The 26,687-nt window shown below is 33.1% G+C and overlaps 1 protein-coding gene across 1 annotated transcript in view; it reads right to left on the bottom strand.

The window, feature by feature from the left end:
• Positions 1 to 679: 679 nt before the first annotated feature.
• The window catches only part of LOC108742929 (calsyntenin-1), a 43,257-nt gene continuing 17,249 nt past the window's right edge, over positions 680 to 26,687 (bottom strand). Inside the window, exons 2-12 of the mRNA XM_018478290.2 lie at positions 13,478 to 13,757; positions 9,574 to 9,860; positions 7,898 to 8,096; positions 5,105 to 5,430; positions 4,461 to 4,588; positions 4,157 to 4,333; positions 3,928 to 4,050; positions 3,418 to 3,865; positions 3,142 to 3,329; positions 2,660 to 2,974; positions 680 to 1,513 (exon numbers count right to left, since the gene is read on the bottom strand). Of these exons, the coding sequence (XP_018333792.1) occupies positions 1,295 to 1,513; positions 2,660 to 2,974; positions 3,142 to 3,329; positions 3,418 to 3,865; positions 3,928 to 4,050; positions 4,157 to 4,333; positions 4,461 to 4,588; positions 5,105 to 5,430; positions 7,898 to 8,096; positions 9,574 to 9,860; positions 13,478 to 13,757 (2,690 nt within the window). The 3' untranslated portion in view covers positions 680 to 1,294. The remainder of the gene's footprint in view (positions 1,514 to 2,659; positions 2,975 to 3,141; positions 3,330 to 3,417; positions 3,866 to 3,927; positions 4,051 to 4,156; positions 4,334 to 4,460; positions 4,589 to 5,104; positions 5,431 to 7,897; positions 8,097 to 9,573; positions 9,861 to 13,477; positions 13,758 to 26,687) is intronic.

The raw sequence follows: 26,687 nt of genomic DNA, 5'->3' as shown, positions 1-26,687 counted from the left end.
AATTTGGATATGTTATATAGGCGAGGAAAAGAGAGGTACCACGAACCAAAACCAACAAATCAAAATTTCAATTATAATTAATTCTCTACTATTATTTCAGGTTTTCAGAATGTTGTTATAAATGTCTATTACCAGAATTATTTGTTTAATCATTGCTCAATTAAAATCTTCAGTCTTTTAGAAGAAAATTTTTAAATACTCTTCTCTTTANAATTAGCACTTTAACAATTATTTGTAACTTTTGTTTGACACTAATTAACCACTATAACCTCTACTCCAAAACTGACATAAACATAAAACTGTCTGCAACTGACACTTGAACTAAACTACTTTTTAGTTTAACTGCACCGAAGATGTATTGTATATTGTATATTGTAATTTGCTCACCGATATGTATATGTATATTATACAAGGTGCAGTCGTAATGTGGTAGCAATTAAATTTTAGAATGAAAAATAATGTACAAATATTATAGGATTACGTCTTCTCGGCATTGACAACACACGTACATTAGTAGAATAGAGATAAAGGGAAAGGATATTTTTGAAAGGATTTCAACATGAAAAAGAACGACGAAAATTGCTAAGCCGGTAAATTATTCGTACGTTAATACTTTCTAATACCTAAGAGTGTAAAGGATATACACCAGGTCTGTAACCACTAAATTTATGGACGATTATTTGTTGATATCGCTCGCCTCCGTGCAACTGCGTACAAATACGTCTTTTCCTGAGTCATTAAATGCTATTGCTTTCAGATTTATTTTCTTTTTAATCAGATCAATTAAAAAAGTAAAACAGTAGGTATGCAGACTACATACAATTTATTTCAAATGTCAAACTTCTAAATAATTAATTATATAATTAAATCAATTCGTACTGTCACAAATTTATTCGAGGAAAGATATTTTTAGAAGTGTGCATATACATGTGTAATCTAATTACCTGTAGGATATTTCGTATTGGTTCGCAGCACAGGGCGAACAAGCAAAATTGTGCATGGTGGTAAGCGCCATCGTTACAACGAACAGCTAAGGTTCTTTTACGTAACGGGAAATTACCGGTTCATATGGGAGAAATTATTTTTTGTCGATTATAGAGAGCATTTTTGTTTTCAAGAAAGCTTTTCAGATTTGTCACTTTTCGAGATTGAAGTAGTCTTAATATTATTAGAAAAAGTTTCTTTTATTGTTTTAAAAGACTTTCAAAATTGAATCTCTAGTCTTCGGCAATAATAATTCTCCCGCACGGTAATGTGTGTGTGTTTGTGTTTACGTGTGTATGTATTATGTAAATTACATTGTGGAGTGATCCCACTCCAACTGGCTCACGTTCCTGTATTCATGCTTGCCGCCAGTTCTTCGGGTGGTAGGCTGTTCATCTTCTTCCTCATCAGAGGTGTCGTGCATCCTACAAGGACCATCCAAATTATCGTCATCCGAAGAACTCTCGGAATCCGACTGTTCTGAATCCGAATACTCTACGGTCTCTCCTTGAAGTTTACGCTCTGCATTCTGAAATTACGACGGACCGATCTATTGATTTTTTTTTTGCTAATACGTCCAATGAAGCCAAAACGAGGTAAGGGTGCTTTACTAACCAAAAGCCGAATAAAACCAGGCAACACAAACCAAAACGAACTTATATCGTTCTACTGAAATAACGTACACTATCGAACAGATAACCTCAACAAAGCCACTTTAAATTGCCAAACAAATGAGCCACTTAAAATCATGCAAATTCAAACCAAAACGCCATACACTATTTTATTAGTCAATTAACTGAAAAAAAAATCGGACACTCCACTTTAAACATAACTGCACAAAAACCATGAAGATTAATCAAACATTATCACATATGTCTACATAAAAACACCAAGCAAATTAAAGTAACCAAATCATTCAAAAATCAGACCAACCAAATTAAAGAAATATTATTAAAATTAGTTAAAGAATCAGAAGCGTCAAACGTAGCTATGTTAGGACCAATGTAAACACACATCAAACCAATAGTATAGAAGAAAAAGATAAAGCAATAAAAGTTGTATAATTTAAATTAGATAAAACATATTGGGATTTGACATAAAACGATACGCACCTGGTGGCAGAAATTTTAACTGCCCAAGCATTGCATTGTAATAAATAGCTATTGTGTACTGTGTTATTTTGCAAATTGTGATTATTAATATTTTATATAATATGGAACTGGCCAAATTTCCATTTCGTGCAAAATCAAAGTGCAGAACCGTTTGTGCTGTAAAAGGTTGTACAAGTCGATTTTCCTACGGTGCAACGGGTCGTAACTATCACAAATGTATTTGGTAATCTTGAGAAAATAGATCAAATTAAAGCTTGGAAAAGAGCTTTAAAAATTAAAAATGTCAGTTCATGTACAAGAGTTTGCTCACTTTCAAAAGTTTTTCGGCTTCCACAACACTTCTTGAGCTTGGATTTGCATTAGCCCAATCAAAAATTGTTTTTAAATTTATCATTAGAAAAATTAAAAATCACAATATGCAATGCTTTCTATAATACTGATGCAATGTATGGACAGCCATCTCCATTAGGCCGCGCCCACATGTCACATCCCAATATTTTGCCAGTGATTTTTTTGCCGATATTAGAGTTGCATGGAAGATAAAATGACAAGTATGTACTCACCTCCATAGGATTAACAGTGATAGTAAGTGCCGAGTCATCCCACGTCATCTCCGATTCTTGTGCCTCCTCATTCGTGGACTTGTGGTGAGCGGCTCGGATGCGCACTACACCGAGAACAATCATAAACAACAGAAAGCCGACGCAGACCACTACGATGATCGTGACAGCGTGCGAACCTCCAGCAGCCATTACATTTAAGTGATCGGTTGGAATGTACTCCTGGGATACAATTGACGCTGGTTTGATTTCAACGTTATGCTTGTTCACCATGGCATTAGAGACGTGTTCTTTAGGCTGGGGGTGAATCACTGTCAACTAAAACAAAAAGTATTTAATTTTAAAAAAATCTGGTTTCTTCTGTTGCTGGCTACAACACTGCTGAGTTTATTAGTTTTAGTGACATTTTTATTATAATCAATTAAGGCAATTTGTATTTTTACGTTTTAGCAACAAACAAAATAAAACTAAGAATATTTACTTACTGTTTGAACATATTCGTTGGAGCTAAACCTTCCATTTAATTCAGAACAGGTTAATTTAAATACTCGATTCAGGTAATAAGCTGGCTTGCGATTGGTGTACACAATCTGTCTTAGTACTTGCTGATAATTGTAGACCATGTCAGACCCGGTTATTGTAACGCCATCTTTCGATATTCTTGCTGCCATTCCTAAAACAAACATTTATATAAAAAATGTGTATAAACAAATCTTATTCATACATTTGATGGCAAGTTACGAACAATAAATTAAATTTACCTAAATTTTTCAACATCTCTTCAGGTACACTGAGATTCTCATGATCCGGATTCAGATTGGGATAAATAGTTAACGAACACTTGTCCAACTTTTGTTCGCCAGTAATACGAATGTCAGCGAGTACACGTACACCAAGACGGAAGTCGTCGTACTTGCGAGCCATATTTCCAGTTCCGTTTAAAATGATGCTGGGTGTCTGTGGTCTAAGAACCATGACATACGTCTGGGAGTCTGGCACCTTAACAGATTTACCGTTGTCACAAACGACCGAAGTAACGAGACGAAGGTTACGACGACCAGGAGTGGGAAATTCTCGGGAATTTATGTAGCCGACCTTGCGCACCAGAGTTTCGAGATTAGTACGATTATCACCTTCAACTGTTACTTCTGTTAAGTCAGAATTGGTCAGTAGTTCCATACCTGGTTGGAGCAGTTCCATGGCAGGTACCTAGAGAAAAATGAGGTGTTTCAAGAGAGAAACACAAATAATAATTTAACGTTAATTATTACCTGTAAGCTTTCTTTGCACTGATGCAGACAACTTAAAACTTCTGGTTTTTCAGTTTCTTTCAGGAGGATACTAAGTCCAGCTAAGTACCCTTTCAGGTTGTGCTTCATTTTATTCTCAGAGCCCTTTCAAAAGAATATTTTGTTTTAGTTCACTTGTGATACGTTAGTTTTAGGAAAATAAAATTTTTGATTACGTTCAGAAAGTGTTTTTTTTTTTTGTTTTTGTTACCTGCCAGCAAGCTCCAACGGTAACTGTAGTGTTAATGCCTTTAGTAGGATGTAGAGGCCAATCATCTATAACTTCTGGATTTTTCTTTTCAGTGTGGAACAGTTGTCCATCTATATACAGTTCCACATCCGGAAATCTTACATTTACTGCATAGTGGTGCCACTGATCATCACATACCTTTAAAAAATAGAACACAATAAATATTTATTCGATAAAGTTTTCTAACTTTTCATTACTTGCTTTTTAACACATTAAATTCATCATATCTAAAGTAATTAATATAAAATAACAAAGATGTACATACCTGCGGTATTTTCCATCGCCATTCAGCAGGTCTGAAGATATTCAAATCGCCCTCTGAGAAGTCTCTTCGTAAGAGCAAAATCAGCCTACAGTTTCGTACAAAAAGAGCATAATGGTGCCTATTCATTTCTGAAAAAAAAAATATCGTTTTAGTATTTTAATAAAAAATTAGTTTGAATTACTTTTTATGGCGAATATTTAAATCACATGTTAAAAAATGTAAATTATAAATTGAAAGAATGTATTTCTTCTTAGAGATCAGACTTCAATTTTAAAATACTTCAATCATTTATTGCTTTGAATTATAAAAACATTTTAATTCCAAAGTAGAAAGAGGACACTGTGGTAAAATTTTAATTAAAAATTAAAAGGAAGACTCACCCCTAACTAACGCGTTGATAATGCCCACGTATGAAGTGGGCGAAACACGTATTTGCTCAAATAAATTTTTTTTTGTAATTAGGGGTGTCGTCCTTTTAATTTTTTATTTTAATTCCGGTTAAAAACACAAGACCATACATGCTTGGTAAAGTGGAAATGTACAGTCTATGAAGACTGACACATCATTAATTGCAATTAAGTATTTCGGGATTATTCAGAATTTTTATTTTTCTTATTCGCAAAAAGATCAATTCGTACACTTACTATGGTCATCGGCGCTGCATAAGATATGCTCCTTAACATGCTTATCCTGACCTGGATGCTGTGCATGTCTCATCCAGGTGGCTATTGTGAACGTCGATGCCAAATTGTGGTCGAGAACGGTTGTAGGAATTGCAACTGCAGTACTGTGGCCATCGAACTCGAACATTTGGTCTGATTCATGCCCTTCGTCGGAAATCAGTGGTTTGGTCCATTCGGCACCCATTCCCGGAGTTGGTAATAGGTCAATCGCTGATGGCGAAGCACCGCACAATTTACGTTGCGATTGGACACTGTATGTGTCTCTGTCACAACCTTTTCCTATATGCCTATGGGAAAGAATATCAAAAACGTACATTAAAAAAAAAGACAGTGACTTATGTACAAGCGTTAGAATGAAGTAGTACATCTATTTGCATATTTATTTAGCTGGTACATACATAATAATTATGATCTATGTATTTAAATGATATCACAACGTGGTTTTCCCCTAATAAAGTGGGTGCAAATTCGTCTCTATCAGCGAACATTGAATGATGTACATTTTTTAGTACACCTTACGAAATGGATTTTTAAGTGATATCTCGAGTTGCAAATATTTAAGCTTTTTCTATTCCAAAATTATCAAGTTTGTGAACAAATAAAAAACATAAAGTTTTTGATTAAAAGATTTTAAAATAAAAATGGATACAATAATTTTTTTTTATTATTGTTAAGCAGACACTTTATTAAATACCACAAATGGCGCAGTAAACGCCATCTGTAGCACGATGCTACATTTTAGGATTACGTATGCTCCAATAAGGTCCACTTGTGTGGATATCTACTTGCTGAAGACACAGTAATCTGTGTTCTGTCGGAGCTGTCTGCGACGCGCTGATGAGATTCAAAAAGATCGAAATCGCGATTCGCGTCTGGCAGTTTCGACAGAATACAGACCACTTCGAATTATTTTATTTAGACAATTTATTATTTATTTAATTTTTAAAAGTAGGAAGGTTAATTAACATGTGTTAGCATGCGTATTGCGTATAAATAAATCCGTTCCTTATTTCATTTAAAGTCGTCTGGTAATAATGATAATAATAATGTTAACAATTCAGACGTAAACATTATTTTTAATTATTATTATACACACTGTCCTTGTAGTAGGTAATTGTTTAATGAATTTTTAAATACTTATATGTTGTCTTCATTAGTTTAATATTATGAAATGAAAGTAACTTCACCATTTCATTTTCATCGTCAGTTACGTACTTCCTAATCTGTCATTATGTACTGAATGTAGCAATTAGTAAGCAGATGTATAAAGACGCACGTTGTTGCATTATTAACTGTTGATAATTTGCATAAAACGTCATTTATATTCAGGACGCAAAATTAATACTTCCGATCCTTTAGGGCAGGAAAGAGCGTCGTCGTAGTTGTCGGGAAGCTGATGAGCAGACGACGACACATTTGCACCTTTTATGAAATTCAATGACATGATTCCGGAATATTTTTCAAATGCAAAGTCAAAAACCAGTTGCTTCCGTTCAACGCCAATAAAATTTGATGAAATACGAGACTGGCAACCTGCCATTTCTTTGACCTCCTTAAAATATATTCTTACAATAAACATTCGTAAATGTATATTAATTCGTCAATTTTGATGATTTTTCATTCCGCAAATTTAAGTCGAATAAGTCGTCATTTCTAATTTACTAATTACTATTTTTTCTAAATTAAACATTTCAAAAATGTAGACAACACAAAAAACACAAACAATTATTAAAAACCAAAATATATTCTCATTTCATTGTAAAAAAATCGTACATAAGAGTAACGAAATAAAGTTAAATTGTGCAGAATTTGAGGAACGTGTGTATTAAATAGGGCAACGAAATACTTGCCGTGACACTTGAACTACATATTATACATTTGTACTTATCCCAAAATATGCATGTGTGAGTATACAAAGTATATAAGCTGGATGCTCTTTAAAATGAACTTTTAGATACCTCTCAGTTTGTCCTACTTTGCACAATTGAGTGAAAATTTTATAAGACATAAATGTCAGAAAGTTAAGCAACCAGACATCTAAACTGGCAAACTGCCACTTATATGACCCCTTTGGACACTTTTTTGGGTCTTCGAAACAAAAAATGCTCTCAATTATAATCGCTGTTTCTTTTATTGAAACATTTATATTATCCCATAAATTCGCGTCTTTTTTACCGTCACTGCGATAGACATTCGGTCGTAAACTGATAAGAAACAAGAGCTATTTTGTGTGACAACATATAATATTCACAAACTCAAAATGCACCCAGATTAAATGTGTAAATAAGAATATCTGAATATAAAATATTTGAAAAACAAAAAACAGTTGCAAGAGTTTGAGATCAGGTGTTATGGGCGGATGATTAATATATTATTATTATTAATAGAAAGGTCAGAAAATAGGAGATATTTAAAAAAGAAGGAAACAAAAGGGCGCTATGGAAGTCAATAAAGTAAAGGATATACTGGGTGGTAGGACACAAGAGGAAGACTTAGTTGTGCACGTGGATTTCCAATCAGTCTTCGGAAAAATTATGACGTTATTTCGTTTTAACTGACACTTTGGATTTTATTTGTTTTTGTTTTTAAATTCACACTTCAACCAAATATGTAGTTAAATAGATGCACAATAAAATATTTATTATTATTTGAAGAGCGGTTCATTCGAGTATGTGTATTACATTCCTACAGTTCTCATAATTATTACTAATATGATAAGTGAAAAAAGAACAATAACAACAGTGTAGCTCTCACCTTGTCGCAAGATCAACCCTGGTGCGCAGTTCTCTAATATTGCAAGGTACGTCGCAAAGTTCCAAGCTTGCAGATGGGAACAGTTCCTGTTTTCCGGACATGGGAGCGTAGTCCACCCTTTCAGGAAGTCCTCTCCATCCAAGGCGACACACACGATTTACTTTGATTGTCACCATAACCGGCAAACTTTGACGCATTCCTTAGATAAAAATATTCAATAACTTTACATTTTTATTATACGTTTTGTTAATAATTAAAGTATATAATAAGGAACAAATGTATATATAATTGCATTAAATTTTTTTAAAATTACATAGGAAGTGTGAGGGTTACTAAAATTTAATTTTCGCAAGAAGTATGGTATACAGTGATCTTTTTTTATTATTTTACTAAATACATATTTTCCAGATCAAAAGCCAGACGCCAAAATTCCCCAACCTTTATTTGTTATCATGTTTTTAGTTAGCTCAATATTCGTAAGTAAAAAATACATTAACAGAAGTGTATTAAAATTAAGCAAAGTTCTAAGAAATTAAAATGTGTTACTCGGGTATGAAATAAGAAAGTTTGACCAGCAATGTCATTTTATAGGTCTCAACAAAATTATGTTTATTTAAGTGTATCTGATGCGAATGATTCAAGTTTATATAAATACAAAAATTTAAAGTTTAGCGAAAAAGAAAAGTTTTAGGATAAAATTATCAAATTTTATGATTTAAAAACATCTTTGCTTATTGTCTTCTGTAGGGCTCATTATTTGTAATTATTCTCAACAAGGTGAACTAGTACCGCTATTGGTCGAAATTCGACTTCGACCAATTTGTTAAGGCCAATTCACACATAGGTACTACTGCAGTATGACATGCCGCTATCAGGTCGCTTCTTGAGCATTAATGAATGTGTGAACAACTGCAGGGTTATTCTAATGCCACAATCATTATGTCCGACCATGGTGGTTCTGATAGTCACACCTGTGACCGCACTTACTAACCACAATGCACAATATTTCTATTATTTATTATTGTACATAGTTACATGCCCAGTAACAACTAACTTACTGATTAAATATTACTGATCATGCAATAATCGTAATCAGCAATTATTATGAGAAAGTCTCATACTTGCATACAATGTAGCAATACTATGTCTTTCATCACTGAATTCATCTTGTAATTAATCATTTTAAAATGGTTACCTCTTAGTATGATACGCATGAATATTATTATCGCGGTGTAGGATGTATGGAAGTCGACTTTTATTTATCCTAAAATAAAAAAAATGTATTCCGTCGATCGGGAATCGAAACTAGGCCGCCCGCAAGACAGGCGTGCATTCTTTCCACTTATCGGTCGATACTTATTTCATAGTTTATGTAATTTAAGATATTTTCTACTAGTATTAATTATAAATTATATTTATTTTGTGCATTTAAGACGTAATATTTTTCGCATGACGTCAATTTCATTCCCAACTATTTATAACTAAATACAGAAAAAAATGTACCAGAATAGTGAGTGAAATCACTCCCCCCCCCTCTTACATATCTTCTGATATCTGTTAGTGATCTAAACATTTATTTTCTGTTGTATTATTTCTTTATTTGAACACCTTCCAAGGGTAAATAAGCTATTGTTATATCCCTTTCTGCTTATACATGTTCCCATATGGCTACTTACCGCAGTCATAAGCTACAACGCTAAGGATATGATTGTGTGATCTCTCGTAATCCAAGGGCTCGGTGTTACGTATGACCCCGTCAACATCGATGACAAACGGCTGGTCTGACGTCAAAATTTCGTATTTGCATACGTCTCCGAATTTGGGAGTACAGTCTCGGTCAGTGGCCTCCACCCTGACAATTTCACGGTAAATTTTGCTCTCATCCACTTGCCTTACGTAACTTGGTTCAGAAAACGTTGGCGCGTACTCGTTTACGTCGGCCACGGTGATATGTACTGTTGCACTGAAAAAAAAAGGAATTTATTAAATATTCATTAAATACATAAAAAATAAATTCGACCAAAGAGGAAAATGTAACTTTTGCTTTGGACTTTGGAGAGGTGTAAATAAAAAGCAAAAACCAACGTAACCTAACCCAAACCTAACTTGTTAAAAAACTTTTTGGAAAAAGATAAAATCACCCCCAAAAAATACAATATTTTACTTGATAGTGACCGCACCCTGACTAAAGCGATAGTATGAATCGGGCTTTAATCCTTTTTGCTTTATCAAACAAGTTTATCCAAAGATATTTAAGCAATCTAGAATGTAAAGAGCAGGAGGGAGACACCCTACCTCCATTAATTTAAAAGTTAGTTGATTTTTTACTCTCACGGTTCTTTTCACTCTTCAGTAAATAAGCATTTGCATAAATTGCTACTAGTGGCAAGATATGTGTATAATACATATAGTATTGATTTTGTATTACAGACCTACTAGATGTAATTAATTGGAAATTACATTTAACAAGTTCGGTGGAACAAACTTTGTGTAGACGATCGTGTAACGAGAATTATTGTTAAAATTTAATTACAGAATAAAGCGAAACTAAATTATGGAAAACCCTACCACAAAATGCTCTTGAAGCACCAAAGCGAAGTTCTTTAGTAGAATTAGGAGCAAGTGAAATGAAACCGTAAGGGACCCGTTACACATTATTGAAAACAAGAAAAAATTGATAAAAATGTGAAGAATTTGCTTTGGTTTGAAAAAGAGTATGAAAACAGATTCGTGTTGAAAAATACAATAAAACAGTGGCGGGTGGAGTAATCTGTTATCAAGTATATTTAAATGTTAACTATATAAAAATTTCTATATGTATATTATATAATGGGTCGTTGTTGTTATGTATGAGCCCCTGGTGGAAAAACTACTAATATACCTACATCTAGTTGTCCATTAATATCAGCTAACCGAATTTGGAAAACTACTAAATACAAAGAGTTTTCTTTACTATAACAAAAATTCACAAATTCTGTATTTTGAACATCTGGACCAGCTAATAAAGCAATTATATACATTCAAGCAAAGCAGGGGAAATTAAACGATTAGGCAGGGTGACATCCGATTTAAGCATTACAGAGGCTCACATAAGTTGGGAAATTTCGTAACTTCTGTTATTTATTCTCAAATACTGTAGTGTTACATATCCACGAGTTGCCACTATAGTAAAATATCGTTCTCTTTTTCTTTCAGTAATTTGGCAACTCGATGAAAATTTCAACAAAAGCATGGTAGGTAACCCAAAATCTGAACAAACTTGAGATCAATAAGTTCATGTTTTGTTCCTTTTTCTGCTGCTATGTACGTATAAGAACAAAAGCAACGTATAAAGCTTGTATTACTACATATTCGGAAGGACTTTAGTTTACTACAGCAAATAGAAGCATTGATTTGGTCGAATCGCGTGTTTTTATGCATTGGTGTGGTATAAATCGATAAAAACTCTATAGTTGAAAGACTCAGATGCTATCATAATAACTTACATTATATAGATTACCTTAATTTATTGCTGACCCATATGGGCGTATGAAATCAATTCTATACGTATGGCATGTACAATATACTTGCATATGACATAGTATGTACATAAATACAGGTAAATACATAAGTTAGTTCTCATTCTAACATTATTTCAAACTGTTAGGAAATATCTGGGAAAATGGGTAAAGGCTGATTTACACTATCGGTGGAGTCACGATCTGATCACAGTTCGGTCACGGTCAGGTCAAATATGCCACTGTTAACATCATAAAGGGCATACGATCACAGTCAGTGCAAAGTCACGTAGACAAACAGGAGTGAAATTTTTTTTTTATGTATTTTTGTATTTTTCAACTACAATGGCTGTTATGACACTTATATTAAATGAAAAAAAAAAAAACTTTATAATGACTATTTCTTCCCCCTTATCAGTTACTGTGAGCTCGAAACTGTTAGCACCATTGCTTTTCAAGTGATCGAAATTCACTTTTGTGAACAATTTGTTTAATCACTTTCTTTGTGTTAAAAATTGTTTAAAAAATTTTTAAAGGAATTGTTCGTAAATAGATATGCAACACATTGTACACTTCAGCATAAGAAATTGCCGATACTAACTACGTAGTACTTACTTTACCCTGTGATGACAGCACTCATAATTTCTTTTATATATAATAATATTTAGAACCCAATTTATACTAACGGTCAAGTAACGGTTCGGTCATAGCTAAGAAAATATATCACACATTACATATAGGTGTATTCATACTATTTTCTCTCCAACAAATTTTTGAACTGACCGTGATGATGATGATTAGAAACGGTCAAGTCACACGCTCAAGTCAGTTGACTACAGTATTTCTCTCCAATGATATCTTCACTTAATCGTGACTTGACCAGCTTCAAGCCCAATCCGCACTGTTGGTCAAGTCACATTCAGATCAAATTATCGTTAGTGTGAATCGAATTTTACTTAACTGCAACTGGATCGTAACTTGACTTAGTGTGAATCGAATTTTACTTAACTGCGACCTGACCGTAACTTGACCGATAGTGTGAATAGAGTTTTACTTAACTGCAACCGGACCGTAACTTAGCCGATAGTGTAAATCAAATTTTACTTAACTGCTACCGAACCGTAGCTTTACAGATAGTGAGAATCGAATTTTGTTTAACTACAACCGGACCGAAACTTGAGCGAATGAATCGAATTTTATTTAACTGCGACCTGACCGTAATTTGACCGATAGTGTAAATCGAATTTTACTTAACTGCGACCGGACCGTAACTTGACCAACAGTGTGAATCGAATTTTACTTAACTGCGACCTGACCGTAACTTTACCGACAGTGTGAATAGAGTTTTATTTAACTGCAACATGACTGTAATTTGATCGATAGTGTGAATTAAATTTTACTTAATTGCTACCGAACCGTAGCTTTACAGATAGTGTGAATCGAATTTTGTTTAACTACAACCGGGCCGTAACTTGACCGAGTGAATCGAATTTTATCTAACTGCGACCTGACCGTATCTTGACCGATAGTGTGAAAAGAGTTTTACTTAACTGCGACCGAACCGTAACTTGAGCTATAGTGTGAATCGAATTTTACTTAACTGCGACCTGACCGTAACTTTACCGACAGTGTGAATAGAGTTTTATTTAACTGCAACCTGACTGTAATTTGATCGATAGTGTAATTCAAATTTTACTTAACTGCTACCGAACCGTGGCTTTACAGATAGTGTAAATCGAATTTTGTTTAACTACAACCGGACCGAAACTTGAGCGAATGAATCGAATTTTATTTAACTGCGACCTGACCGTAATTTGACCGATAGTGTAAATCGAATTTTACTTAACTGCGACCGGACCGTAACTTGACCAACAGTGTGAATCGAATTTTACTTAACTGCGACCTGACCGTAACTTTACCGACAGTGTGAATCGAATTTTATTTAACTGCCACAGGATCGTAACTTGACCGACAGTGTGAATCGTGCTTTATAGTGTGAAGAATTTCGTGGAGCGCGCTGTCCTAGGACATGGCTATCATTTTACGTACAGATATCTAAACAAATAATAAATTTGAGACTCACTTTTCACTCTGCCTGCCGTTGCATCCGACGGCGGCGATGTCGAACTTGTAATTCCGCCTCTTTTCGCAATTAAGCACCCGTTTGGCGCGCAATTCAGCAAGTCCATTCTCCAACGAGATAATGTCGAAAGGAGCTTCGCCATGATGCTTGTTTACTATGCGGTAACTGCACACGGGCTCGTCCACTGCCCTGATCGGAGGAGTCACCTCGACCAGAGTCTCGTTCTCCTTCACTAGACCGTGATAGCCGTTCTGCAGATTTTCAATGTCTAGTCTAGGAGCTAAAAAAAAAAGAACAAGAAATGTAAACATAACTCTAAAAATATATACACATATACGATAAAAAAACTGATTAGTATGCACAGTCGAGTTTTATTAAATCGACTTTGCGAAACATTGAATTGCATATCGTATCTATAACGCTGGCTGTTAAATAAATTGAAAAACATTATGCCTACATGTCACATCTGCGTAATTTAATAATTGGACACCCACCTCCACTTCTTCCTATCTTCAGCCAATTTTCGCATTTCTTGGAAACTCAAGCATTTTTAACCATTTGCGAACAGTAATCTAGTCTAGGTTTACCTCTGCACCTCTTAACTCCTGTTTCTGCGTCTAATATGTCTCTAACTAGCCTCTCATGCCTGAGAAGGTGTTCTACCAACCTATCTACCCATTTCTTATTAGTTTCCCTTTATTCTATTACTCATTCTAATAGTTCTTCGTTTGTAACCTTTTTTGACGTGACAACGTCTTATAATTCGATGGAGCCGGCTGCACGCACGAAAAAACATGACTCATGCGGCGTTACCTCGCTCTGAGGCGTTCCATTTAAGGCTTGAAGTGCAAGCGAGAGCGCGGAACGAGCGATAAAGAGGCACAATCGGCTTCCGCGTTCGGCAGCGTTCGACATCTGTCTCTCTCCTACTTGAGTGAGCGATGCGTCCGCGTGGACAGCTGCTATACAATAATACATTTCCATTTACCTCCTTCTCTATATCCATACAAAATATCTATCAAACGAATAAAATTAAAATTTTCTTTTGAAAAATGAAACCATTCCATCAGTATTTTCTTATGACGTTGTCACGTTCGACCATCGTCAGTAAACCGACTTTACAGACAGCCGATTTTTTATCAACAGTATTCTTAATATTCTCCTATAAAACCATATATCAAACAGTTGTAACCTTTTATTTTCCGCAGCGCCCTTCGTCCACGTTTCACATCCATACAGGCCCGTACTATAAAGTTACACCTTTAATAATCGTTTCCAAACTGACCGGTCTCAAGCACAAAAGCGATTTCTTTTTGTCCAAAGTGACCTGACCCTGCATCATTCTTTATTTCATATCTCTAACCCTTTTTCCAATCTGAGTCATCAGACTCCCTAAATATCTAAAATCAGCGATTTCTTCTAGTTCTCGTCTTTTTCATTTTTGCATTCTTTACATACCAATATTATTTTATTTTTATTAATTTTCATCTAACAATACCGCTCCTATTTTATTTTAAGCTAACTCCAACTCTTAAGCATGCTGATCTTTTGTCCCTGTGTCGGAGATACATAAATACATTTTTTTTGTTTTTATTGAGGTGAATTTACCATGCATCTGCATGATTCTATAAAAATGCATGATGGAATCGCCATTTACTTGGTGAAAATTTATACTTTTAAGTATAAATAAAACATTGAAGTAGGTATAAATATTTATAATATTTATTCAATAAATTACTCACCAACAACTTGGCTCCGCGATGTTGGTACCCCATGTATGGGATTTTAAAAACCAATTATACCATGTGAAAGGCCAGAATATGGTCAAAAAAGGCCAATTAATATTTTTTCTGCTGATTTTAATTATTGGTTTTTTAACTTAATTTGACCAATTATTTATTTTACTTCACCAATTATCATCAGATAATTAATTATCCATCGAATATCACTTCCTTTAATTATTTTTATTCATAAGAAATGAGGTGTAACATTTTCCAATGACTTCGACAAACTTAAAAAATTAATAAAGAATTATCAGTGACTGACTAATTAATGAGATTAATTAACTTTTTCTGATCATTTTCTGATCTTTCAGATGGTAGATATAACTAGTTTTCTAAAATTCCATACAAGATGTGCTAACATCGCGAAGCTCAAAAAAAATAACGTTTCTTATTTTGTTTTTTTTTTTACATTGGATATAAAAATTGAAGAAGATACTTTAACAATCTTGTTCTTTTAACACATGCATATACGTATAAATTAATTAGTTGTTCGTTAACTAAACTAATAGGGTAACATATGTAAAAACTAAAAAGGCAAATGAACCTTTATTCCATCCCATATTTTTATTTCAACCTCCTTGAATGTTTAATAAACCGTAAATAAAGGCAAATGAGTTAAATGGGTAAACTTCCTTTGAGACAAGCTCACCCTTCTGTATTGAGCTTCTTCGCTTTGAAAAAAATGACAGACCCTACACTCTAGTTAATTATAGACATATTATATTATACACCCACAGTAACAACCTAAGATTGATTAAAATAGAACAACAGACCTTCAATTTTATTTAAATAAAACTAGTTCATCCCCCTATCAATCACTGTTAACTCAAAACTGTTAATATCATTGCTTCGGTCGAAATTCACTTTTGTGAACAATACTATGACGTAGTGTCGGCCATCATTCTTTTCTAATTGTTGCTGTTGTCGGCCATCATTCTTTTTCAATTGTTGTCGCATTGTTACTGATGTCGGCCATCATTCTTTTCTAATTGTTGCTGTTGTCGGCCATCATTCTTTTTCAATTGTTGTCGCATTGTCACAAATGTCGGCCATTATGATTTTTCTAATAGAAATGTTTGTAAATACGTTTTGTCGTGTGCTGACAGCACTCATAATTTCTTTTATATATAATATTAATAAAAATTATGCTAGTTATAAATATTGTTTTAAATCTTTCGTTATCTGTTTATAATAAAGGGAATGTCACCCCAGAGCTTTATTTATCCTTATTTTATTAATTTATATGTTCACTTCCACCTTCATTAACCTATTGCAGAAAAGCAATTTAATGGTAATTCTAATTACGTATATAATTACAACAGTACCGAACTCGTTATTTCTAAAAAGTTACGATCAAGGTGATAAACAACTTAAAAAAATTTCAACTTCAAAACAGTCAGTTTCCTATAAACATTTGTTTTTACAAGCATAATCTCTCTGTTTTTATTTCTTTCTACCTATAAATTCCTGTTCTCAACATATATATATAGTACATAAACGTTTATAGACCTTTCTCTCAAAACATTATCTGACAATTAAGTTAACAGCAGGCTTAACTGTTATGGATAAATCTGTTTCTGTAGACGAAACAGGGAAACGTAAGTGCATACCCAGTTTTTTGTTGTTCTATGTAAAAAAAAAACAACCAGATTAATTTGTTAAAAATAACGTTAGTAAATAAGGGAGTAGTTGAAGAATAAAAGTTTTAAACACATACACAGATAGGCATAGAATATAGATGAGACGTCGAAGTCTATAAATACGTTTTCGAATGCACACGCATTGGCTTTGTGCCTAATTGTAGGTAAATGTTAATTAGTCTGCATCAGAATTAAAAGTACATCTATATACCAATAATAGTCAATAGCCCGTTCATGCTTTTATGGTAAACTACTTTTATTTATTAACATAATTATAAGAGAACTGCACACCATCAGGTCTCTCGTGCAAATAAAGCTCAGTTGTTAGACTGTCACTTTTTTACGATGAGGCAGAAGTAGAAATTTTTTTCTCCTACGTGCATGCGCATCGAGTCGCTTGCCCCTTTTTTCAGTGGCAAGGGAACATGCATAGTATAAGTTGATATTAAGTAGGAATAAAATAAGCCTAAGGAATACAACCATCTTAGCACCCCTCCCCATTGACGCCTCCGCTTTTCATTCTAGACCCTTTAGTAGAAGTTTCTCAGGCATGTTATTCATAATGCAATATTAAAATACCTAAAGGGAGTGTTATATGGATTGCTACCACTTCATAAAAGATGTTTTTATATGAAATATTACACATTAGTATTACCATCCGCCATTTTAGACCTTGGCCATAGTGTAAAGATATACAGTAGGTTTGTCCTAACCATAGAAAAAAGTCCTGGCTGACCCACTGTACATCTACCTATACCAAAAAATTATAAATATGTATAAGTACATTTTAAAATAAACAGAAAAAAGTTTGCATTTTCATTTTAATTGAAGACACTTCTAAATCCAACTGAACCAACAAGATACTTGCCGCCATCATTATATTAGTTGGACTCAAAATGGTGGATAATGGTAATACCTAGAATATGTCATTTGTGCTCTAGATATGACAGGATTTTTAAATGATGTTATGTTAATGTTGCGGAGAGAATTAATGAAACTTTTCAGAAATATTATGAGCCGCTCTTTNACATTGCACTCAGTGGAACCCATTTCCTGCCACATCGAATATATAGGTAAAATACAAACGAATGACAGAGTAATAATAGGAGAGGAACGTTTTGTGTGCGAATAGTATTGGGATCAGTCAAATGGGCATACACCATCTGGTGGCAAAATTTATAACTCGAATGAGGGAAAAATTTACATAGGAACTGTGCACGCAAATTGTAGAATTGTTTATTAAAATAATAAAACACCTTAAAAAAGTAAAAAAATTTTTAATGATGGAGTCGACGAAGTTTTCTTCTAAAGTTAAATCAAATAAAAAGTTAATATGTTCAGTGAAAAGCTGCAATAGCACTTCATAGATCTTCACTCTTCACCTACATTAACTACTTTCCAATAAAAACTAATCGTTTTATATATGTAAAAAATATATTCGGAAAATTAGAGAAAAAAGTAAACTAATAGAAGCTTGGATGANAAATTCGTACAAATATCTCAAATATCTTCAAACACCTTTTCATATACATAAATATAAATTTAGTAAATGCAATTTGTTCAAAAGATTTTTGAGAGTTCGCAGTTAACACTTCCCTATAAAAAAAAAAAACAATTTCAGGTCTTTTAATCAGATCAAATAGCATCTAAACCATAAAATCTAAAAACCTTTGTGAGTTGGACAGTTAGTTTCAGCATGAAATATTGAATTTTTTTGCTTTTTAGCATTTTTGGTTTAGATGATATTTGGTCTAATTCAATGAATTGAAATCGTCTTTTGTTTTTTAACAGTTGAATATCCCAAAAACTAGTAGAGATAGGTATGTAGGGAACTGTTAACAAAGTCAACCTTAAATTAAACGAAGAAACCAAAAATGTAAAAAAATACAGGGTGTTCCGTTTAAAATAATGAAGTTAGGTAGCACCCAGAAGAGATGCAACACTCTGTATGACTGAAAATACTTTCTGTATGTGCACCATATGATTCTGGACCAGTTAAAAAAAAAAAACAATTTTTTTATTAAATGATTTATAATAGTGTTATGGACGAAACCGTCTTAGGTGGAACACCCTGTATATATGTATTATCTATAGATATTTTACTTCTTTCTAGGTATATTCATGTGAAATTGAATCCAAACATAGAAAACAAGAAAAGGTACTTTTTTATGTAGGTTGTTCAGCAGCAAAAAAAGTGGCTACATGTAAGAAAATTTTACTTTATTCCATCAGGAAGCAAAAAGATTCGTCCTAACAAGCGAAAAGCAGCAAAATGTGTTTTTTTTGTAAACGAATACACGAAGGGGTACATGTCGCTTTAATGGCACTGAATCACATTTACGACGACGTTTGCTTGAAATCAAAATTTCCGTATCTTTTATGTATACAATCGATCTGTTTATTCACAAGCTAACACAATATGTATAAATTACTCTTTACATACAGTAAAAGGTCACAAGAGAACAGGTCAGAAGTGAAGCAACACTGCGGTTTATAACAGTAAATTTCTAAATTATATTACAACTTAAAAATTGGCGTTTAATGGAAAAAAGTTGTAATACAAAGAAATTACTATCCCTTTTTAATGGTGACGGTAAACACGCATTTAAAATTACCTCAAAGACCTTTTAGTGTAATTCTTAACAGTGTTGCTTCATCAGTGACAATTTAACTTAAACTTAAGTGTGATGAAACAATTGTTGTCAATTTTTTTCAAAAGTTTAAAACTTCAAGTATGTCTTTTTGTCATGAAATCCTATTACATATTAATAATATACAGGTAAAGTTGGTTTATTTCGTTAAAAGAGATAACCATTAAAGGTTATGACTGGAATATTAAGAGCTAAAAATATGCGCAACTGTCTAAAGGTAGACAAGTGGAAAATTGTAGGGTAAGTGGAATGAAAGTCATTGGTATTGATGAAAAATTAGTGATATTAACTGAAAAAATAGTGATAAAAATTTCTCTGAGAATTGAGCATTTGTTAACTGATTCATGAGTTATCTTGTATACTCATGAACTGATATAACTAATCAGCTACTTAAATAATTCACTGTTCTGTTAGTAATACTTGCAGTGATATTAAAACCGTGAAGAATGGTGAATATTCACGGAAAATTAGTGAAAATCCGCACTGATTTATTTTTAGAGATAATATTTTTGAATAAATTATTACAATCATAAGTTACCTACCCACTTTTGGGACCATTTTAGGAACTATAATTAACAAGAAATCGTAAAAAATGCACAACTATTTAAATAAGCAAAATATAAATTAAATCTACAAATTATTTTCTCGTTATTTGGAAAGTATGATTCTATAAATAATGAAGACAACCTCCCTCACGTTATGTGATTCTAATTAAAATTTAATTACGATTGTTCATCCTTTGTCGCAATTATTATTATAACTCATAATTATTATATTCGGAAATTATATGTTCAATTTAACAATTCAATTCTAATGTAAGCTGAAAATTTATAGTTCCGGATTATTATGCAAAACGAAATTTTCAGCTTTAACCGTTATGTTTTGCAGAACGGTTTTTTTTTCATACGAATTCCGTTTAAAAGGAAGCATTAGAAAATTAACTTGGTAAAAATTGTGGTCGACTGACTTGGCAGATTTGGTAAAGGAAAAAAAAAAAGAAATAGCACATTAGCTCCGATTGATCTTTCTTTCTCCTGAATATTACTCAAGCATAAACTCATTTTCTAGTGGCTGGTTTCAGGTCGTGTTACTTTCAAGAAACCAAAAAACCCATGAATTTAACTCACTCAAAATAAAAAGAAATCTAAACGTTATCTGTTTGGTTTTGCCAACGAAACGAAAGTTTATACAAAACATTAATAAAACAAATAAAACATATTAGTCATCATTTTACTATCATCATAAGGTCGTCAGTCCTAAGATTGGTTATACACCACCTCCTGCTAAGCATTTACCTAAAACAACTACCTACATCCTTAATTATTTATGAACAATAACCTAATCTAGATCTATCTACCTCTACATTCCAACCCGTGAGATAAATACCCAATATTTTATTCCAAAGATTAAATGATAATCGCCATATTTAACCAAGCAATATTATTTCAGGAAGTCTCTCGTAAAAATTTGCTCTCTATTATTTTTATTTTTGGACAAAAAAGGTTTTTCTTTAAAGTTGATATCATTATAGGTCCATCAGTCCTAAGACTGGTTGGACACGCACCTCCACTCCTTCCTATCCTGAGATAATCTTCGCATTTCCTTAAAACTAGAACATCCCACATCCTTAACTACTGCGAACAGTAATCTAATCTAGGTCTACGTCTAATCCTCTTAACTCCTGTTTCTGCCTCTAATATGTTTCTGACTAGACCTTCATGCCCGAGAAGGTGTCCTACCAACCTATCTCGCCTATTCCTTACTGACTTCTATAGAGTCCTGTTCTCCTATTCTTTCTACTACCTCTTCATTTCTAACCTTCTCTATCCACGGTATCTTCTTTAATTGTCATTGACACTTTTTCTAAAGCTACAGCCTATGCACGCGCTCTTTCCTTTTTCTATTGTTTTCTCTATTGTTAGCCGTAAAGCTAGAATGGCCTCTTCTAAACCCAAATTGATCTTCCCCTAATAGTTCTTCCGCCCTTTTGTCCATCTTGATCTGCAGAATTCTAGTTAAGATTTTTGACGCATGGAAAGTTAAGCTAAATCGCCTATCAGCGTCTCTCATTTTAGGTATGGTTACTACCACGTTCCGTTTATAATTTTCCGGGACTTTCCCCGTCTCGTAAATGTGACTAACTAGCTTAAACATACGATCTCCAACCTCTTTTCCTGCATGTTTTAAAATTTCCGCTTGTATCCCATCTATACCTAGTGCCTTATAAATTTTTTGATGCTATATCGAACTTTTCTCTCATTATAGGATAACCTAGATGTCGCATCTCATACAATAATACAGATTTTATTATTTAACTAGAAATTTCAGGTATATATTGTTTATTAAATGTAAAAGTAATTTCAGTATTTTGAAACCAGAAACTTTACAATTTATTTTACTACCCTATTGTAACATTTCTTCCTTTGTAAAGTCATGTTCGTTTTATTACTGTATTTTCCAAATTTAAAACTACGTATTATGTCTGTACCTGAAATTGGGTATAGACCTTACTGACAGGGTCGTCTTGCACACTCAATGTTATTATTAACGCTCACTGGCGAAGCTATTCAACTAATTAAAAATGCACATTTTGGGCAGTAACGAGAAAGAGTGACCAGACAGAGTGGCAACAAATAATTCACTAATATTCTCAGAGCCTACTTTTACGTTTAATTTTATTCTATACGTGTAAGTTAATTTAAGTGTTGACGATTAAATATTTAAATCGACGTCGTTTTCATTTATTTGAAAATACAATCAAAACCGTTTACTAAGACATCGTTTAGAACAACATACCGGTTATATCGACCAAAATCATAGGTCCCGGCTTAATTCTGTTAGACCGCCTTATAAAAAACACTGGTTATACGACATTGCTTATTACGACATATCTCTTTAAGCGACTACATTTAACTGATATTTTCGGAGAATTATATCTGTTAGAACGAGCAGCTGTATCGTAAACATTTGAACAGGTAACAGTATCCACATCTGGTACAGTAAATGACCACTAGTTGGGGGTCTATTGTAATTCTCAAAATATCTGTTACTGAAGCTAAGGAGTTTATTGATGCAGATAACTCTATTGCAATTTGTGCACCAGCTACGGAAGATGATATTGTACAAGAAGTTCAAGAGGAAAATAACGAACAGGAAGGGACTGATGAACAATTTACAGTGCCAACTTTGAACGATGGTCTCAATGGTGTCAGTGTATTACGAAAAATTGTTTCTTATTCTAATGAACAGTTTCATATGCTGGGAAATTATAATGATACATTCATTAAAATGAAGTGTTCCAAACAGGCTAAAATTCCAAGTTTTATTAATACATAAAAATGATAATTATATGTAACGTAATGTCCTTTTATAATACGTTTTATGTAAAATAAATAAAATGTAGTTTTATTTTATATATGAATATATTAATCGTACATTCAATAATAGGTATTAAGTACTTAATAATAACGTCACCGGCTATTACGACTATCGGTTTTTACGACCAAATATGAGTAGTCCCTTTGGTGTCGTTATAACAGATTTTGACTGTAGTTTGCACGCAATTAATTTGGCGTGAAAGAACTCTTTCGTTAAATTTTATTTTCTCACAACAATAAACACTAGAGTTGATATAAACCATTTAAAAAAAATTGACATTTTCAACCCTGAAAAACAATGTAAAAAGCAAAAAATTTTATTGTTGCCATAATCTCCAAAACTGTTTTAGGAGATTATGTTACTGTAACACCTTGATTTTTAATTATTAATCAACATTTGTTAACTTAAAACAAATCGATAATGTGATCTACTTTCGTGTGTCTACTGTAATACATATAAGTTAATAAGATTCGCCTTTGTAACAACAGATACATGTAGAACGCCGCCGTGTCAGTGGCAAATGGACGTGTCAAAATGAGAAATTCTTGAGTGAAGCTTCCAATGAAAGGTTTGAACATCAATTTACCAACAATAAATAGGTATACTTATTACTACCACCATTTGTCATCCTGAAAACCCATTTAATAGGAGATGCGGTGGTGCAAAATTACAAAATCGTTTAATTACACATTTACTTCAATTTAGGAAACGAATTAAAAAGACATCAACAACCACCCACCCAGCCGCACCCACTTTGTAATATTTACCAATGAATTATTAATTTTGAACTTTTAATTATCTACATTTCAAATTCCAAAAACCTACTTAAATTTCATTATATATTAAAGCGTAAATGTAGGTGTACAATATACATAAATGTCTAATTTTTTAAATACACCTTTTTTGGCAAATTGAGAGTAGAATTTTAGCAGTCAACGAAAATTCGACAGTAGAAAGTAGAAAGTTATTACCGTGGCTGCTAGTTTGGGTACGTTTACGTATAACATATGAGCTGCGGGTAAAGCAGCGCAAAAAGCAGCAATTAACCTATTTTGTCGCAAGTTTGTCAGTTAGAAGCTGGACTTTAGAGTCAGAATGTTAACCAAGTACCATCTTGCAGCGACAAATTGTAACTCATACGGTATTTCTCTAATGTCGAACTATATTGCATGAGAAATGGATAATGAAAATCGCTTATTTGACCAACATATTCAATAAACTCAACGTAATCATCAGGTTCTTAAAGTGAATAACCACAACTAAGTTTACAATAAATGAGACAAAATATCGTCTTTAACGACAAAAAACAAATTTGGTTTCTAGATTGAATGTGCCAAACAAAAAAAGTTACGAATGTTTATCCCCTACCAAATGAGAATTTGATCGACATTAAGAATTCAACCTCTCCAAAACAAAAATTCGAATCAAATGATTCAAATTTGAATGACTTTCAGATTGAACTTTAACGATTAAAGATGAATACTCTGCAGTCATTGAGAAGGTTACCACAGTTTCTGTTCCGATTTGTATCGACTTACAGATTACAGACGAATTTAACAAATATTTAAAGAAAAACTTGCACAATAATTAAAATTATANGTGTCAGCCCAATCACATATTGTGTCAATACTTATCATTTTATCGTAATTTAAAAACTTGGAAATTGCACGGTACACTATAGGAACTACGATAAATTTTCCCTAATCGGCGCCATATTTTTAGGCTCCTCCCAATTGTCATTTCTTTCTGATGAACCTATTAGTACATTCTGTGTTGTAAAGCTATATTAATTTTGGAATCGTCTCTGCCTATTAATAAGAAAGACACAAAGTAAATGAAGCTAATGTACTTCATATTATTAAATAGGCCCAACGTACATGCTGCAGAGAGTAAACATATTTATTGAAACACCTGGTGTACCATTGACAGAGAAATGTAAAAGTAAAAAAAGCGCTAATGCTTAACATAAATTTTGTTTCCATCAGGGAGCTTAAAATATTAAAAAGGCACAAAAGGTAAAAGTTTTGTGGAAGAAAATGAATTCATTACTTTCAAATGGGAGAAGCATTGTTGATACTCAACTTCTAACAAACAGTTAGAAACTTTGAACAGGCTCACAAAAATAACCTGCGCGCGTACATAAAACATTAACTTCCCCCTAAGATTTGTTTACTCATTTGTTTGTGGTTTTGTAAAAGCGAGGAAGTTTTCCACTTTATCTCACATTTTACAGGCTACTTCCGTTTTTATTTTCTTTAAACTAAAACATTTTCTCTTTGAAGAAAAAAAAATACACGAAATTGTCATAAGTTGTAGTAAAGTAACTAATTGTAAGTAATTGTCCTTTGGAATTTTAGGAATTTTTCTTACATAATTAGAATATATAATCTCTATATTTTACAGCTTACATTCATATACACTAGGGGCGAATTGACAACCGAACATTCTGAGAAGAATATTTTGTTACAGCTAAACCATTAAAAACCGGCACCACTTTTTGAAAAATACAATGTGGTACAGGTCTGACGAAGGAACCTGGCGAGCGGTCGCGCAGGTACTTGCCCATTTATGACCTATTTGGGTAAGTCACTTGGAACCGATACACAAATAAGCTTTCAGTAGGCGTAAATTATAGTATTAATAGAGATAGGACAGTAGCGTACTAGAAAATAATGTAAAAACGTGACTTATCAAAAAGAAAAAAATAAACCTATTACTTTTGTTTTATAGTTAGTTTTCACATTCACTCTCATCATGGGAATGTCTATCACTGTCACCAACATCAACAATTAGTTCTTCTGTTTATCTATCTATTACTTGCTCATTGATCCCTATTTTTAAATATTTAATCTACGCCCCTGATAGGGATACTGAAGAATGAGGGCTGCAATCTTTATACCTAAAACTGCCTACTTTTGCTACCGCGCATCCACGCCATTTTAAAATTTCGCCAGCTTCCAGCGTCAAGCACAGGTACAGACCTATACAATCCCTACAAATACCTTTAGCCATCTTTTCATACAAATAATAAAGTGATAAAAATCCAATATATGAAATTTAAAGCTTTTGAGGGATATTACTTGTTCAAAAGATTTTGACAGTTCGGTTGGTTTAGAGCAGTTTTATTAGAGTATCAGGAAATATTTTTAAATAGACTTGGTTGAAAAAAAATATTCTAAATGTTCATCTACACCAAACCATGCATTTCCACTCCTGCAACATAAAATCAACAAATTCCAACGAAAAATCTGTAATTTCTATGTTTTTTCTCATTGCTCATTTCCACTTTGAATTTGTCAAAATTGCTGATTTTTAATTAAACGTCCTAATTAAATGAAAACATGCTGGATACAGAAAGTAGGTCTAATGACACAATTCGATCTTTTAATTAAATGTTTTAATGGTCAGTTAGTTCCAAAATATAATATTGCGAGAGGAGATTGAAGTATCCGTCGTGATTGCAAGGCAAAAACAGTTTCCTCTGTGTTTCAAGTCCTAAATATCTTTTAACAGCTTAATAAAGTAGAATGAAATTCTACAAACACCTCGTTTTTTAAAGGGCTGTATTTTTTGCAGTTTTCCTGCAAAATTTAATCAAAAAGTAACATTATCAAGCGTTTTAAGTGATACATACGCACACTAACTTTCATGAACTAGAACATTGAAACATTCTCTGACAACTGCAGCATTCCCTGATCTATCGGAAGACATTCTAGGTAGAACAAATACGATGTTTTCTTTTACAGTGGAATTCATA

This window comes from Agrilus planipennis, unplaced genomic scaffold, assembly GCF_000699045.2.
Source record: "Agrilus planipennis isolate EAB-ADULT unplaced genomic scaffold, Apla_2.0 scaffold120, whole genome shotgun sequence".
NCBI classification, from domain to species: Eukaryota; Metazoa; Arthropoda; class Insecta; order Coleoptera; family Buprestidae; genus Agrilus; species Agrilus planipennis.
This window is presented reverse-complemented; position numbering and strand designations above follow the sequence as displayed.